This window comes from Leptonychotes weddellii, chromosome 14, assembly GCF_054177405.1.
Source record: "Leptonychotes weddellii isolate Sample4059 chromosome 14, ASM5417740v2, whole genome shotgun sequence".
In the NCBI taxonomy this organism is placed as follows: Eukaryota; Metazoa; Chordata; class Mammalia; order Carnivora; family Phocidae; genus Leptonychotes; species Leptonychotes weddellii.
The window spans coordinates 78,578,761-78,590,275 of NC_138382.1; the positions used below are offsets into that span (position 1 = coordinate 78,578,761).

At 61.3% G+C, this 11,515-nt stretch overlaps 1 protein-coding gene across 1 annotated transcript in view; it reads left to right on the plus strand.

Annotated features, from left to right (window-relative positions):
- The window catches only part of COL5A1 (collagen type V alpha 1 chain), a 150,733-nt gene that overhangs the window by 62,664 nt on the left and 76,554 nt on the right, over positions 1–11,515 (plus strand). The window contains exons 6-12 of the mRNA XM_081802663.1: positions 615–746; positions 1,545–1,682; positions 2,075–2,314; positions 3,310–3,468; positions 3,625–3,681; positions 7,573–7,614; positions 7,833–7,895. Coding sequence (XP_081658789.1) covers positions 615–746; positions 1,545–1,682; positions 2,075–2,314; positions 3,310–3,468; positions 3,625–3,681; positions 7,573–7,614; positions 7,833–7,895 — 831 coding nt within the window. The remainder of the gene's footprint in view (positions 1–614; positions 747–1,544; positions 1,683–2,074; positions 2,315–3,309; positions 3,469–3,624; positions 3,682–7,572; positions 7,615–7,832; positions 7,896–11,515) is intronic.

The following is an 11,515-nucleotide window of genomic DNA, read 5'->3' on the forward strand; positions in this document are numbered from 1 at the left end:
GGATGGGTGGATGGATGGATGGATGGGTGGATGGTTGGATGGGTGGGTGGGTGGATGGACAGGTGGATGGATGGGTGGGTGGATGGGTGGATGGGTGGGTGGGTGGATGGATGGGTGGATGGATTGATGGATGGGTGGGTGAGTGGACGGATGGGTGGATGGATGGATGGATGGGTGGATGGTTGGATGGGTGGGTGGGTGGATGGACAGGTGGATGGATAGGTGGGTGGATGGGTGGATGGGTGGATGGATGGGTGGATGGGTGGATGGATTGATGGATGGGTGGGTGGGTGGATGGATGGGTGGATGGATGGATGGGTGGATGGGTGGATGGATGGATGGATGGGTGGGTGGGTGGATGGATGGGTGGATGGATGAGTGGGTGGATGGATGGGTGGGTGGATGGGTGGGTGGATGGGTGGATGGGTGGGTGGGTGGATGGGCAGGCCATCCTAGCTTGAGTGGTGATTGGAGGTAGCAGCTTGCTGAGAGGAAGGCTGGTCCTGAGGACAAGTTCCTCCCAAGGCGTGTCTGGGCTACTCCCCACTGGCCTCCCGGATCCCCATGTGAGTCCCCTGTGTGCCACTTATTCAAGGGCTTTTGTCCTTTTCCAGGGTGATATCCAGCAGCTGCTCTTTGTCTCGGACCACCGGGCAGCTTACGATTACTGCGAGCACTATAGCCCCGACTGTGACACGGCTGTCCCTGACAAGCCCCAGTCACAGGACCCCAACCCAGACGAATACGTGAGTCAGCCCCCCAGGGTTCATGGTGGGATTGTAGGCAGACCCCTTGGGAGGGGGCGGGTCCGGCAGGCAGGCAGGGGGTGGAGGGACACAAAAGCCATGGGGCCCCCCTTTAAAATAAACCCTCTGGGCAAGAATCCGAGGTTTGTCCTGTGCCGCCCCAGGCAGCACTGTGGTTCAGCCTGCTTATAGTTCTCTCCACCATTTCCAAGTGAAAGGCCTCTCCTGCTTCCGGGTCTCAGGGGACGCTCGGCTTCTGTCATGTTCACCCTGCTGTCATTAGTCCTCCTGGCCTCCTTCTGTCCCGACCGGTCAGAAGAGAAGGAAGGGTGGCCCTCATGAAGCTGGGGTCCCTTGGCCCAGGCAGGGCTTCCAAGCCCGGGCTGAGTCCCTGCAGCCAAGGCCTCCTGGCCGAGCCCCTGTCCCCATTTTAGGGGCAAGACCTTCTCTGTCGCTGTGGTTTGGGGCTTCAGTGAGGGTCAGGGGATTCTGAGGGACCGCAGCATTGCCACAGGACCGTCCCCACAGCTTGGCGGCTGTCCTGGCCCTTGGTTCTAAAAGATCAGAACGTCTGCACCTTTTAGGACTCAACTTTCTTTGAAAGGGCCCTGAGCCCCCCATTCCCTCCCTCATGCTTCCCATGGGGCTGCCTCAGCTGCCCACAGAGCTGGAGCAGGTGGAGGCCCATTCGAAACCAAGGCTTTCTGGTTTCCCCCCTTCCTGGCTGAACCTGGACGGTGAGGAGAGCAGCTCCTGGTGGGGTCCCGCCTTCCTCACGTGGCCCCGATTTGCTTTCAGTACCCGGAAGGAGAAGGTGAAGGTGATACCTACTACTATGAGTACCCCTACTACGAGGACACGGAGGACCCGGGCAAAGAGCCCACCCCCACCAAGAAGCCCGTGGAAGCTGCTAGAGAGACCACAGAGATTGCCGAGGTCTGTGCGGGAGCTGCAGGCCATGGTGGGGAGGACGCCGTGGCTGGTGTGGAGGCCAGGATGGGGTGGCTGGAAGCTCGGCAGGGAGCCAGTTCCCTGGGGGCCAGGTGATCATCTGTGCTTTGTGCCCACGGGGAGGTGGGGCAGCGGGCTCGCCACCCGCCGTGCCACCAGCAGACGTAGGCATGAGGGGGGCATGTGGCTTGGCATCTGAGGTCTTTTCCTTTTGCCCGTTCCAGTGCAGGATCGGGGGTTCAGGCCATGGACAGCATGCCCTGGGTCTGGCTTCCTCCCGGCCTGGATGGAGTCCGCAGGGCCCTTGCTTGGCCTCGGGGCCGTGCTGGGGGTCCTCTCCAGACCTCCCTGACTCCCGCCCTGTTCCCCGCTCTCAGGAGCAGACCCCACCCACCACAGCAGCCCCTCCGGTGCCCGACGCCAGCGAGGGGGCCGGGAAGGAGGAGGACCCCGGCATCGGGGACTACGACTACATGCCCAGCGAGGACTACTACACGCCCGCCCCTTACGATGACATGAACTACAACGAGGGCTTCGAGAACCCCGACCAGTCCCCTGACCTTGGCGCAGGGGCCGAGGTCCCCACCAGCACTGTCAGCACCGGCAACTCCTCCAATGTAATTGGTTCTCTTCCGTGTGGGCTTGGGGCAGGGGAGGGGGCAGGGGCTGGGGGAGTGCTCGGGGCTCCCTCTTTTCTCTGCTCTGACCTCGGGGGTCCTGGGCTGGCTCCCTGCCCCCCAGCCCAGCAGAGCCCAGCCCCCAGGGGCGCTGAGCAGGTTTGGGGTCCCCGACTCACTGAGCCTGTCTTACTGTTGTCTGCATTCCATCTGCGAAGTGGGTACGATGAGCCCCGCCTGCCTGGGCTCTCGGGGTTCGGGTGGGGGCGGACGAGGACCTGCGTGTTTGCAGTGTCCCTCTCTGTGGCCTGAGGGGGCCAGGCAGGACAGGTGCACGAGCGGGGGGGGGGTCCGGACCGGCAGAGGAGGCGTGGGGCCCCCTAGTGCCCGGTACGACCTAGTGCCCAGGGCTTTCCTGCTGGGCAGACCTGGCTCGGAGCCTCATCCACTGACTTTGGAGAGTTTCGTCCCCTCTGGATCTCAGTTGTCATTCACAAGGGGCACTCACAGGTCCTCCTCTAGGGGTTGTTGGCAAGCTTTCGGATGGGGAGGAGTCGAGCACCGCACACTGCACACAGCAAATGCTTCAAAGTCGGCATTGCGTGATGCCAGATTCTTGACAGCACAGAGCAGACACCTGGTTCTGATGGGTCCAGACCCCTCTGTCAGCGGGATGGGACTGGGGGCTTGTTACCCCAAGACCACGAGGCCTTGGGCCGGAGCCCCCGATGGCACTGACTTCCCCACAGCGTGCGGTCCCCGTGTAGCCCCAGCTTGCTATGGGGTCCTGTGGGGTTTGGGGTGAAGTCTCCCTGTGACGAGAGAGAAGATGCGTGAAGAGGCCACTGGGGCCCAGGAGTGGCCCCCGCGAGTTCGCCTGGGCTCTTGGGAGGCCCCGTCATTGGCATCCCCAGGCTGTGGGACTGGGCAGGGAGGGGGTCTCTGTCCAGTTCCTCATGGTCATCCAGTGACCCCTGCTGCCCCCTCCCTCCCAGCCGGCTCTGCCTCCGGAGGACGACTTGGAAGGGGAGTTTACTGAAGAAACCATCCGGAACCTGGACGAGACTTACTACGACCCCTACTACGACCCCACCGTCTCCCCGTCGGAGATAGGGCCGGGCATGCCCGCCAACCAGGACACCATCTACGAAGGGGTGAGGGGCTGTGGGGGCTCCTTCCGCCTGCACCTTCGGGGCCCGGGGAGGGCCGGCTGTGAGCGGCCCCTGCTTGGTGAGCCCCCGGGGCCGTGAGAAGGGGCCTTCCTTTCCCTCCTCTGCTCATTCTCTGTCCACCTGTGTTTTGCGATCCAGATTGAAGGACCACGAGGGGAGAAGGGTCAGAAGGGAGAGCCTGCCATCATTGAACCGGTAAGGGTGCTCTCTTGTCCCCTCTCTGAAATCAGTGTGTGGGGGGGGCGGTGGGTGATGCAGGTCGAGGCCCGACCCGTGGGACCCCTCGCGGACACCACACGCCGCTTGTTGCCAAGGCTTGAGAAAAGGGCTCAGGCAGGGGAATGTTCCAGACCTTGACTGAAGGGCCAGCTGCCTGGGGTTCCAGCTGGTGAGAACGCTGTGCTGTGCACTTGCAGTCTGAGCCTCTCACTGCGTGCGGCTGTTGTCAGCGGGGGGAGAGACTCAGAGCTCGTGAGAAGGAGGGGAGCCCCTCCGGAGGGGTCAGAGGGCTCGCGGGGCGCCTCGGATCTGGGTGCGTCTGCGCGGGGGGTTTAACGCTGCCGCCTGGGCCGGCGTGGCCACCGTGTGGGGTGAGTGTGGAAACTGGTGAAGCGTGGCGGGCTGTCCGGTGGCCAGGGAGCTTGGGAAACTCGCTCCGCTGGGCGCAGGATCACGGGGAGTAGAGGCAATGGCTACTGATGGAGTGGGGCGGGGGGAGGGGGCTTGTTCCGGGGGCGCAGGGCGCTGCTCCCTGCTGCCATGTCCTCTGCCCCTGGGGAGCCTGGCTGGGAGCACCAGGATCCACCCCGTGGCCTGAGAGCTGCCGAGGTCAGGCCCTGAGCAGGCCAGCGAGGCACCACGTGATCAGCCGGGTGGGGCGGGCTCCGCAGCTGCGTGTGGTGACCCTGGCGGTGTGGGCCGGGCAGCTGTTGTGGACACGATGGCGGGGAGGGGCTGGCCAAGGCCCACCCTGCCACGTCGTCTAAGCGCCGGAGGGAGGAGGCCAGTGTCCTGCCCTGCGGCTGGTCACAAGGCGGAACTGGGTTAAGGGTGGTTCCTGGTGGCTCAGCTTGGGATAGGACGTCAGGGTTCCCAGCGCCTTCTGACCTTGGATTCCTGGGATGGGGAATTTTGTGGCCTCCATCCTCCCGTGGACTTGGGAAGGTGCTTTTAGAACCTCAACTGCTGGTCTCCCCCAGAGAGACCCGAAGCCCCGTGTCCGGGGCCGATGGGACATGGGCCATCTCTGGGGTGGAACGCCCAGTGGGCAGAGTTTCAGCGGAGCCCTCCCGGTTTGGCCCCATGCCCGGCCCATGGAAGCATCTGGATAATGGTGAAGGCAACCCCTTGTGGTTTTCCCTCCCGGCCTGTCTGGGGATGGGACCCGTCAGCCTCACGGGGCTGTGGTCCCTGGACACATCCTTGTCTCAGGCTGAGAACATTGCCCTTCCAGGGCTTTCTGCGGGTTCAAGGAAGACAGCTTGACCGAGGGTGGAGGATGGGGGTGCAGGGGAAGGGTGCAGAGGTGCCAAGGGGGTGGGGCCAGCGCCAGGTGACCCCTTGCTCAGTAACATGAAAAATCCTGACACCAAGTCCAGACACAGGGGAAGGGTGAGCAGGGGGGCAGCGCGGGGCAGCCAGCAGCTGGGGTGGGGGCACCCCAGAAGGACAGCCGCTGTGTCACAGTCGTATGGCGGGGGCTGGCCTGAGCCTGGCTGGTCTCACTGACCACACATTTCCCCAGACACTCTGGTCCCCAGATGCACCTGCTCTTGACTTGGGGCACCTTTTGTGAGGCCTGCATGGCTTCATTGGCAGGGCATCTTGCGCGGGCAGGTGCCAGGGAGGGGCTAGGCTCGCACCTTCTGGGCGCGCTTCCTGTCCCCTCGCAGCCTCCAGATGCGCCTCCGGGAGGAGAGCCATGGTGCCCCGGCTGCCAGGCGCTCGGGTGGGGGTGGGCGGAGGAGGGACTGAGGAAGGAGAGCCAACCCAGCATAGACGGCGTGTCTACACAGGTCCACCTCATCTCGGGAGGGAAACCGAGGCATCCGGACACAGCGAGGGGAGGGCTCCCTCCTCTGGCCCCAGTGTTCAGTCCTGCCCCGTCCCCAGCCCTTTCCTCGAGTCCTCTGGGCCCTTGCCGGGCCCCTGGGGACGCCATGTAAATAGTTGGAATTTCTCAACCCAGAGATGCTCTCAAAGTCTTAACTCCGTAAACAGATGGCTGAGTCCGGGGAGCCGGCCGGCGTGGGTCTCGCAGCTGACCGCTGACCGCAGAGGGCGGAGTGGCTGCTGCTTCCTCTGTCCCCACCCTGCTCCAGAACCTGCCCTCTGGGGAGAGGGGCTCCTGTCTGTGGAGCCCTTGGAACCAGCTCCCTCTAGACCTTGCAGCCGCACCTCCTGTAAATTGTCAGCAGGATGAGCGGCTCCTTCAAAGGGCAGCAGACCTCTCTGCTGAGGGGATTTGGGTTTATCGGCGTCCTGGGACTCCAGGGACCGGTCCCCAGACTCCGTGTCTCGTGGTACCCGGTGAATGTCCTTGGGAGGCATATGAATCACTGTCTCTACTCTCCACTGTGGTTGGGAAGAAACATTTTTGTGTGTGTGCTATTTAACGGGTGGATGCACCTGCATTGAGAGCTGTGTTCAGCTGGGCCAAGGCCAAGATCATCACTCACAGATACCTTCTCCACTGAATTTTGAGACTGGCGTCTACATCCTGCTGGGGTATAGACCGGGCCAGCACCTCGCAGGAAGACCACCACTCTCCCTCATCAACGACACCTTTCTCGCTCCTCGGTCATGGCCACGGGTCCGGTTCCTGGCGACAGGTTTGACTCCCTGCGCTGGGCTCCTTCATTCCGGCGTCCGGCCTCCTTCCCAGGCTGCCCTGGACTGCTCTGGCCCAGCCTCCCGGGAGATCCGTGGTCGGCATCGCCCCAGCTCCCTGAGAACATCGGCCAGTGTGTCTGGGAAGACAGCTGCAGGCCCCGGGCCCCGCCTCGGCCAGAGGTCTCTCGCTTGATACCAGCTCTGCCACTGAGCCTCCCCAGCTGCTTTTGTCCGAGGAGGAAATTCGAAAGCTATTTGCATGAGCTGTCTGTGTACATTTTGAGTACAAATATTCCTCTGAGTGCACATCTGTGTAAACACATCTTCGCAGGGACTGGGGAGCCCTGGTGGGGAGGCTGGGGGTCGGAGGACCCAGCAGCCCGGTGCCCCTCACCAGCGTGGGTCTTTGAGCCTCGGCTGGGCATTCCCCTGTCCCCCTGGGGAGGCCACGCCATGTTTGTCAAGAGCACCACTCACTTTGGAAGGGAAGTCTGGGCACAGGGACGCACACCATCCCTGGAGGGAAGCAATCTGCTTTCTCTGGTTTGGGGGAAGAGGGAGCATGAGGTCTGCCCCCGAGCCCTGTCCTGGCAGTCTCAAGAATCACTGGGGAGGAGGGCATCGCTGTGTCCACTCTGCTGGCCCCGAGTGTGGCTAAAGCCTACTTGGCCCGGCCAGGCAGAACCTGGCTGGTCCCAGGACCCCCAGATGCCATTCCTGCTGTGTTCTCAGCGAGCAAATCCCTGCGGGGGGCAGGAGACCCCTTCCCTCCCGCATGGTTGTGCATGGTCTCAGAGCCCCCAGAAGGGGCATGAGACACAGAGGATGTTGGAGGTGCCCGGTCTGGTGTTGACTGGATGGGAGAGAGGAGAGTCCTACTCTGGGAAGGGGCTGGAAGTGGATGCTCGGGAGTGGGGGCACCCTGCCCCCCCCGGGCCCGGGAGCTGCATCTGATGACCCCTCTGCTACCCACATGGCCTGTCTGGGGTCCAGGCTGATGGGGTGGGGGGCAGGAGGTTCCTGCTTGGGGGTGAAGACTGTGAGGGCCAGTGACAGGGTGAGGGGCTTATGTAGGAGGGCGGCCGAGTGTCCCGTGGACTCGGGCTGCTGCTGGGCATGCTCCCTGAGGTCCGAGTCTGTGGTCCTCACGGTGTCATCCTCACCAGCAGGGCCTGCCGGGGGTCCAGGCTCATGCTGGGATCTCAGGAGGGATGGGGTCCTGGGGTCTCAGACACTGTCTCCTGTCTTTTCCAGGGCATGCTCATGGAGGGGCCGCCAGGCCCTGAAGGCCCCGCGGTGAGTGTCGTGTTTCATTTCTCAGGCCTGTGGGAGGTGCTTGGGGGTGGGGGATGGAAAAGAGGGGGGCACTTACTGCCCTTTGCAGACCACACCCCGCACCCCGCCCCTGAGGCCCAGCACTGCCCCTCTCATCCTCCCCTGAAGCGAGGCAGGAACGGGGTGTTGCCCTGCGGCTGTATCTTTGAATTCGGTCCTGATTTTGTTTTTAATTCCAGGGTCTCCCAGGACCTCCGGGAACGATGGGCCCCACTGGCCAAGTGGGTGACCCCGGAGAGAGGGTAAGGGTGGCTTAGCGCTCAGCTCGCTGGGTGTCCGCGTGTCTTTCCGCTCTGTGGCTGGTGTCCTCACGCCTGCAGATGGCGGCTGGAGCGTCAGCTTCCTTGTGCACACCGCCCGGCCCTGTTACCTCTCACAGCACCTCCTCGTTGTGTCCATGTACACACCTGGGGAGCGGCACCCCCTCGCGGCCCTGAGCCTGGGGCAGGTGGTGTCTGCGAGGCCCCCACGGAGGCTGCTGTGCTCGGCTCACAGAGGGCCCTGCGGCCCGCGTTAGTCTCCCAGCGACGACTGCTGTCCACGGCACCCGGGATTAGGATCTGCATCGATCCTTCCTCAGTATGAGAGCTTCCTGGGCCTCGATTTCCCCTCACTCCATCTTCCTTCTTGGAAATCAAGCAACAGAACGGGAGGGCTTGCTCGGGTCAGAGGGACCCTCCCCGGGGTCCTCTGATCATAGGGACCCGTCCCAGGTTCCCAGTCAAAGGGACTCACCCTGGACTCCCCGCCCCCTGGGTCTGGGGTCCCCAGATCAAAGGAATGTATCCCCGGGTCAAAAAGGACCCATCTTGGGGTCCCCCCACCATCAGAGGGACCTGTCCCAGGTCCCCGGGTCAAAGGAACCCTTCCTGGGTTCCCTCTGTCAAGGGGATGCGTCCCCCCGGGTCAGAGGGACCCTTCTTGTCCCCCCCCCCGTCAAAGGAACCCTTCTTGGGTTCCCTCTGTCAAGGGGATGCGCCCCCCCGGGTCAGAGGGACCCTCCTTGTCCCCCCTGTCAAAGGAACCCTTCCTGGGTTCCCTCTGTCAAGGGGACGCGCCCCCCGGGGTCAGACGGACCCACACCGGGTTGCAGCTGGAGAACGCGGGCTGAGCCCAGGACGCCACAATTTCGCTGTGACGCCTAGTGGAGCTTTGGGGTACTGCAGCCTTGGGGCTTCTTGGCCCGCTTGGCTCGTTTCTTCTCCTGTGTTGATTATTCCTGCGGCTCTAATGAATATCGACGTGAGCACAATCAGATTAAGAGCTAGTCATCAGATGGCTAAGTTGTGGACAGGAGAAACTAGGAGCATGTGTGTGTATGTGTCCTAATGGACGTTTATCCCTAGGACTTGGCACGCTGCCCAGAGAGTATGGACCTAACGGTTTGGGTGGGTGTGTGGATGGGGCCGGTGGCTGGGTCTGGTCACGTGGCGAGGCGGCTAGGGTCTGCTTCCGAGGCAGCACAGCGGCGGGCAGCCAGGCTCTGGGGCCTCGGAGCGGGGCTGGGGCCATGTGGTGGGCTGCCCCGCCCACAGAGCAGGTGAGCGCTGAGGTGGACTTCAGACTGTGTGGATTAGGGTTAGCAGCGGCCGAAGGAGGGGGTTCTCGTTCTGTGTGGCCGGGTCACCTCAGGACCCCTCAGATGGGCATCAAACAAGACTCTGTGCCATGCTGTTTCTCTCTAGCTGGTGGCCCTGGGGCCCCAGAGGACGGGGGTCTTTCTCCATGGACTAGGATGGTCTTCCACACCTCCCGGCCCCTCCCCTCTGCCACGCGGTCACGACTCCAGATGTAGGAACCACTGCTCTGCCCCTGGCTCCAGCCCCAGACCACTTGACTTCTGCCGGCTCTACCCCAGCTTGCTCTGGAGACCCAGTCCCCAAAGGTCTGTGTGAGATGGGGCGACCACCAGGGGCCCCCACGGATGCTCGTGGGAGGGCCCCATGAGCATGACCGAGTCCAGATGTCAGCGAGGGAGGACCACATGGCGTGGCAGATGCTGTCTTGTCCCTTAGATGCAGGAGAGGACGCTATTCACAGCGTGCATGGATAGGGACAGACCACAGTCAGCCTCGGTGTTGCTCCAAGTGTCCGTCCCTCTGTCCACCGTCCACCCATCACACAGGCCGACTGTCACTGAGGCCGACTCCTCCCCACTTGCTCCCTGCCTTTGGGCTGAGCCTGGCTCGGGGCCAGTGGTGAGTGGTCAGCTGGGGCCTTGCGCACCGCAGCCGGACCCGGCGGCTCTGTTGGAGGACCCAAGGCCCCTGACAGTGGAGTATCGTTGGTTTGAGCAACTGATGTCTCTTAAATTCAAGCCAGGATCTAGGAGCCTGGGGACTGGGCATGGGGTCAGCAGAGACACCCACTCCTATAAAGTATGCTGTCCCTGGAGTTAGAGGGAAACCTGCAGCCCACCGGCCTCCCCAGTGCCTTTCCAAGTGGGGAGGTGGGAGCTGATTCCAGGAGCCGAGCACTGCCCACCCCTCCGGATCCCACTGAAGCCACCGTTGTCTAAGGAGATGTCTCTGCTCACAGCTCAGCATCCTCTCAATGCCCTGCTCTCCTGGATGTCACCTGGCAAAGAACCCTGGAGGCACAGTCAGGATTCTACAGTGCCACCTGCCACTAGGGAGACCTCAAAATCCCTTTGTAGGGAATGGAAACATTTTTTTCCATCCTCTTAGGTTTTGTGATTGGGACATGCAAATTAAACTGACAGTAAAGTGTGTTAATAGGAGAAAAGGCACGCACTTTTATTAATATTTTAAGTTTCATGTGTACAGGGGCATCACAGAAAGGCAGTGAAAACTCAGAGAAGCAGCTAGACTTGAGTATCATAGACTTATGTATCATTTCAGCCAAGGGCGACACATTGTGGAGAAGTGACTAGCAAATCTATGGGGGAACTAATGGAAGGTAAGGGTCATTTTAGTAAGGTCTGCTTACACAGACTTACCTCTGTGCTGGCTCCCTGTCTCCAGTGATAGGGGTTGTTCTTGCCCTGGTACAGATGGGGATGGGGGATAATTCATGCCATGCTCATGAAAGAAAACTTACGCTCTCCTTTTAGGCAGAGGAGGGGAGGGCAGAGGACTTTTGTTGATTCTCAGTTGCCTTCAGCTCAAAATAGTCCTCACAGCAAAGTGGCATATTTTGGGGTGGCACATTCTGATCCCATTCACTGGCTTGGCCTCATTTGCTTGTCTGTACGTAGGAGGTTTTCACTGGGTGATCTGGAAGGATCCTGCCCTCCCCCCTGCCCAGTTCCCCCATCCTGGATTCCCTAGCCTTTCCTATTACTGTTTATTAATTAGTTTTTTGTTCGTTTGTTTGTTTGTTTGTTTTAGATTTTATTTATTTATTTATTAGAGAGCGAGCGAGAGAGAAACAGCATGAGAGAGGAGAGGGTCAGAGGGAGAAGCAGGCTCCCCGCTGAGCCGGGAGCCCGATGTGGGACTCGATCCCAGGACCCTGGGATCATAACCTGAGCCGAAGGCAGTCGCTTAACCAACTGAGCCACCCAGGCGCCCTATTAATTAGTTTTTTAAAAAAAGGTTTATTTATTTATTTTAGAGAGAGAGAGTGAGAGCATGCCCATGAGTGGGAGGGGCAGAGGGAGAAGGACAAGCAGACTCTGTGCTCGGCACAGAGCCTGATGCGGGGCTCAATCTCACAACCCCGAGATCATGACCTGGGCCAAAACCAAGAGTCGGTTGCTTAACTGACTGAGCGACCCAGGGACACCAGTTACAAATTAGTTCTTATCTAACCTTGACTGGCTGAGCCTGGCTTCCTAACGGGATGGCTGCCACTTCCTCCCAGCTGTTCTTGCCCTTGGGCGGTGTCCCAGTAGAGAAGG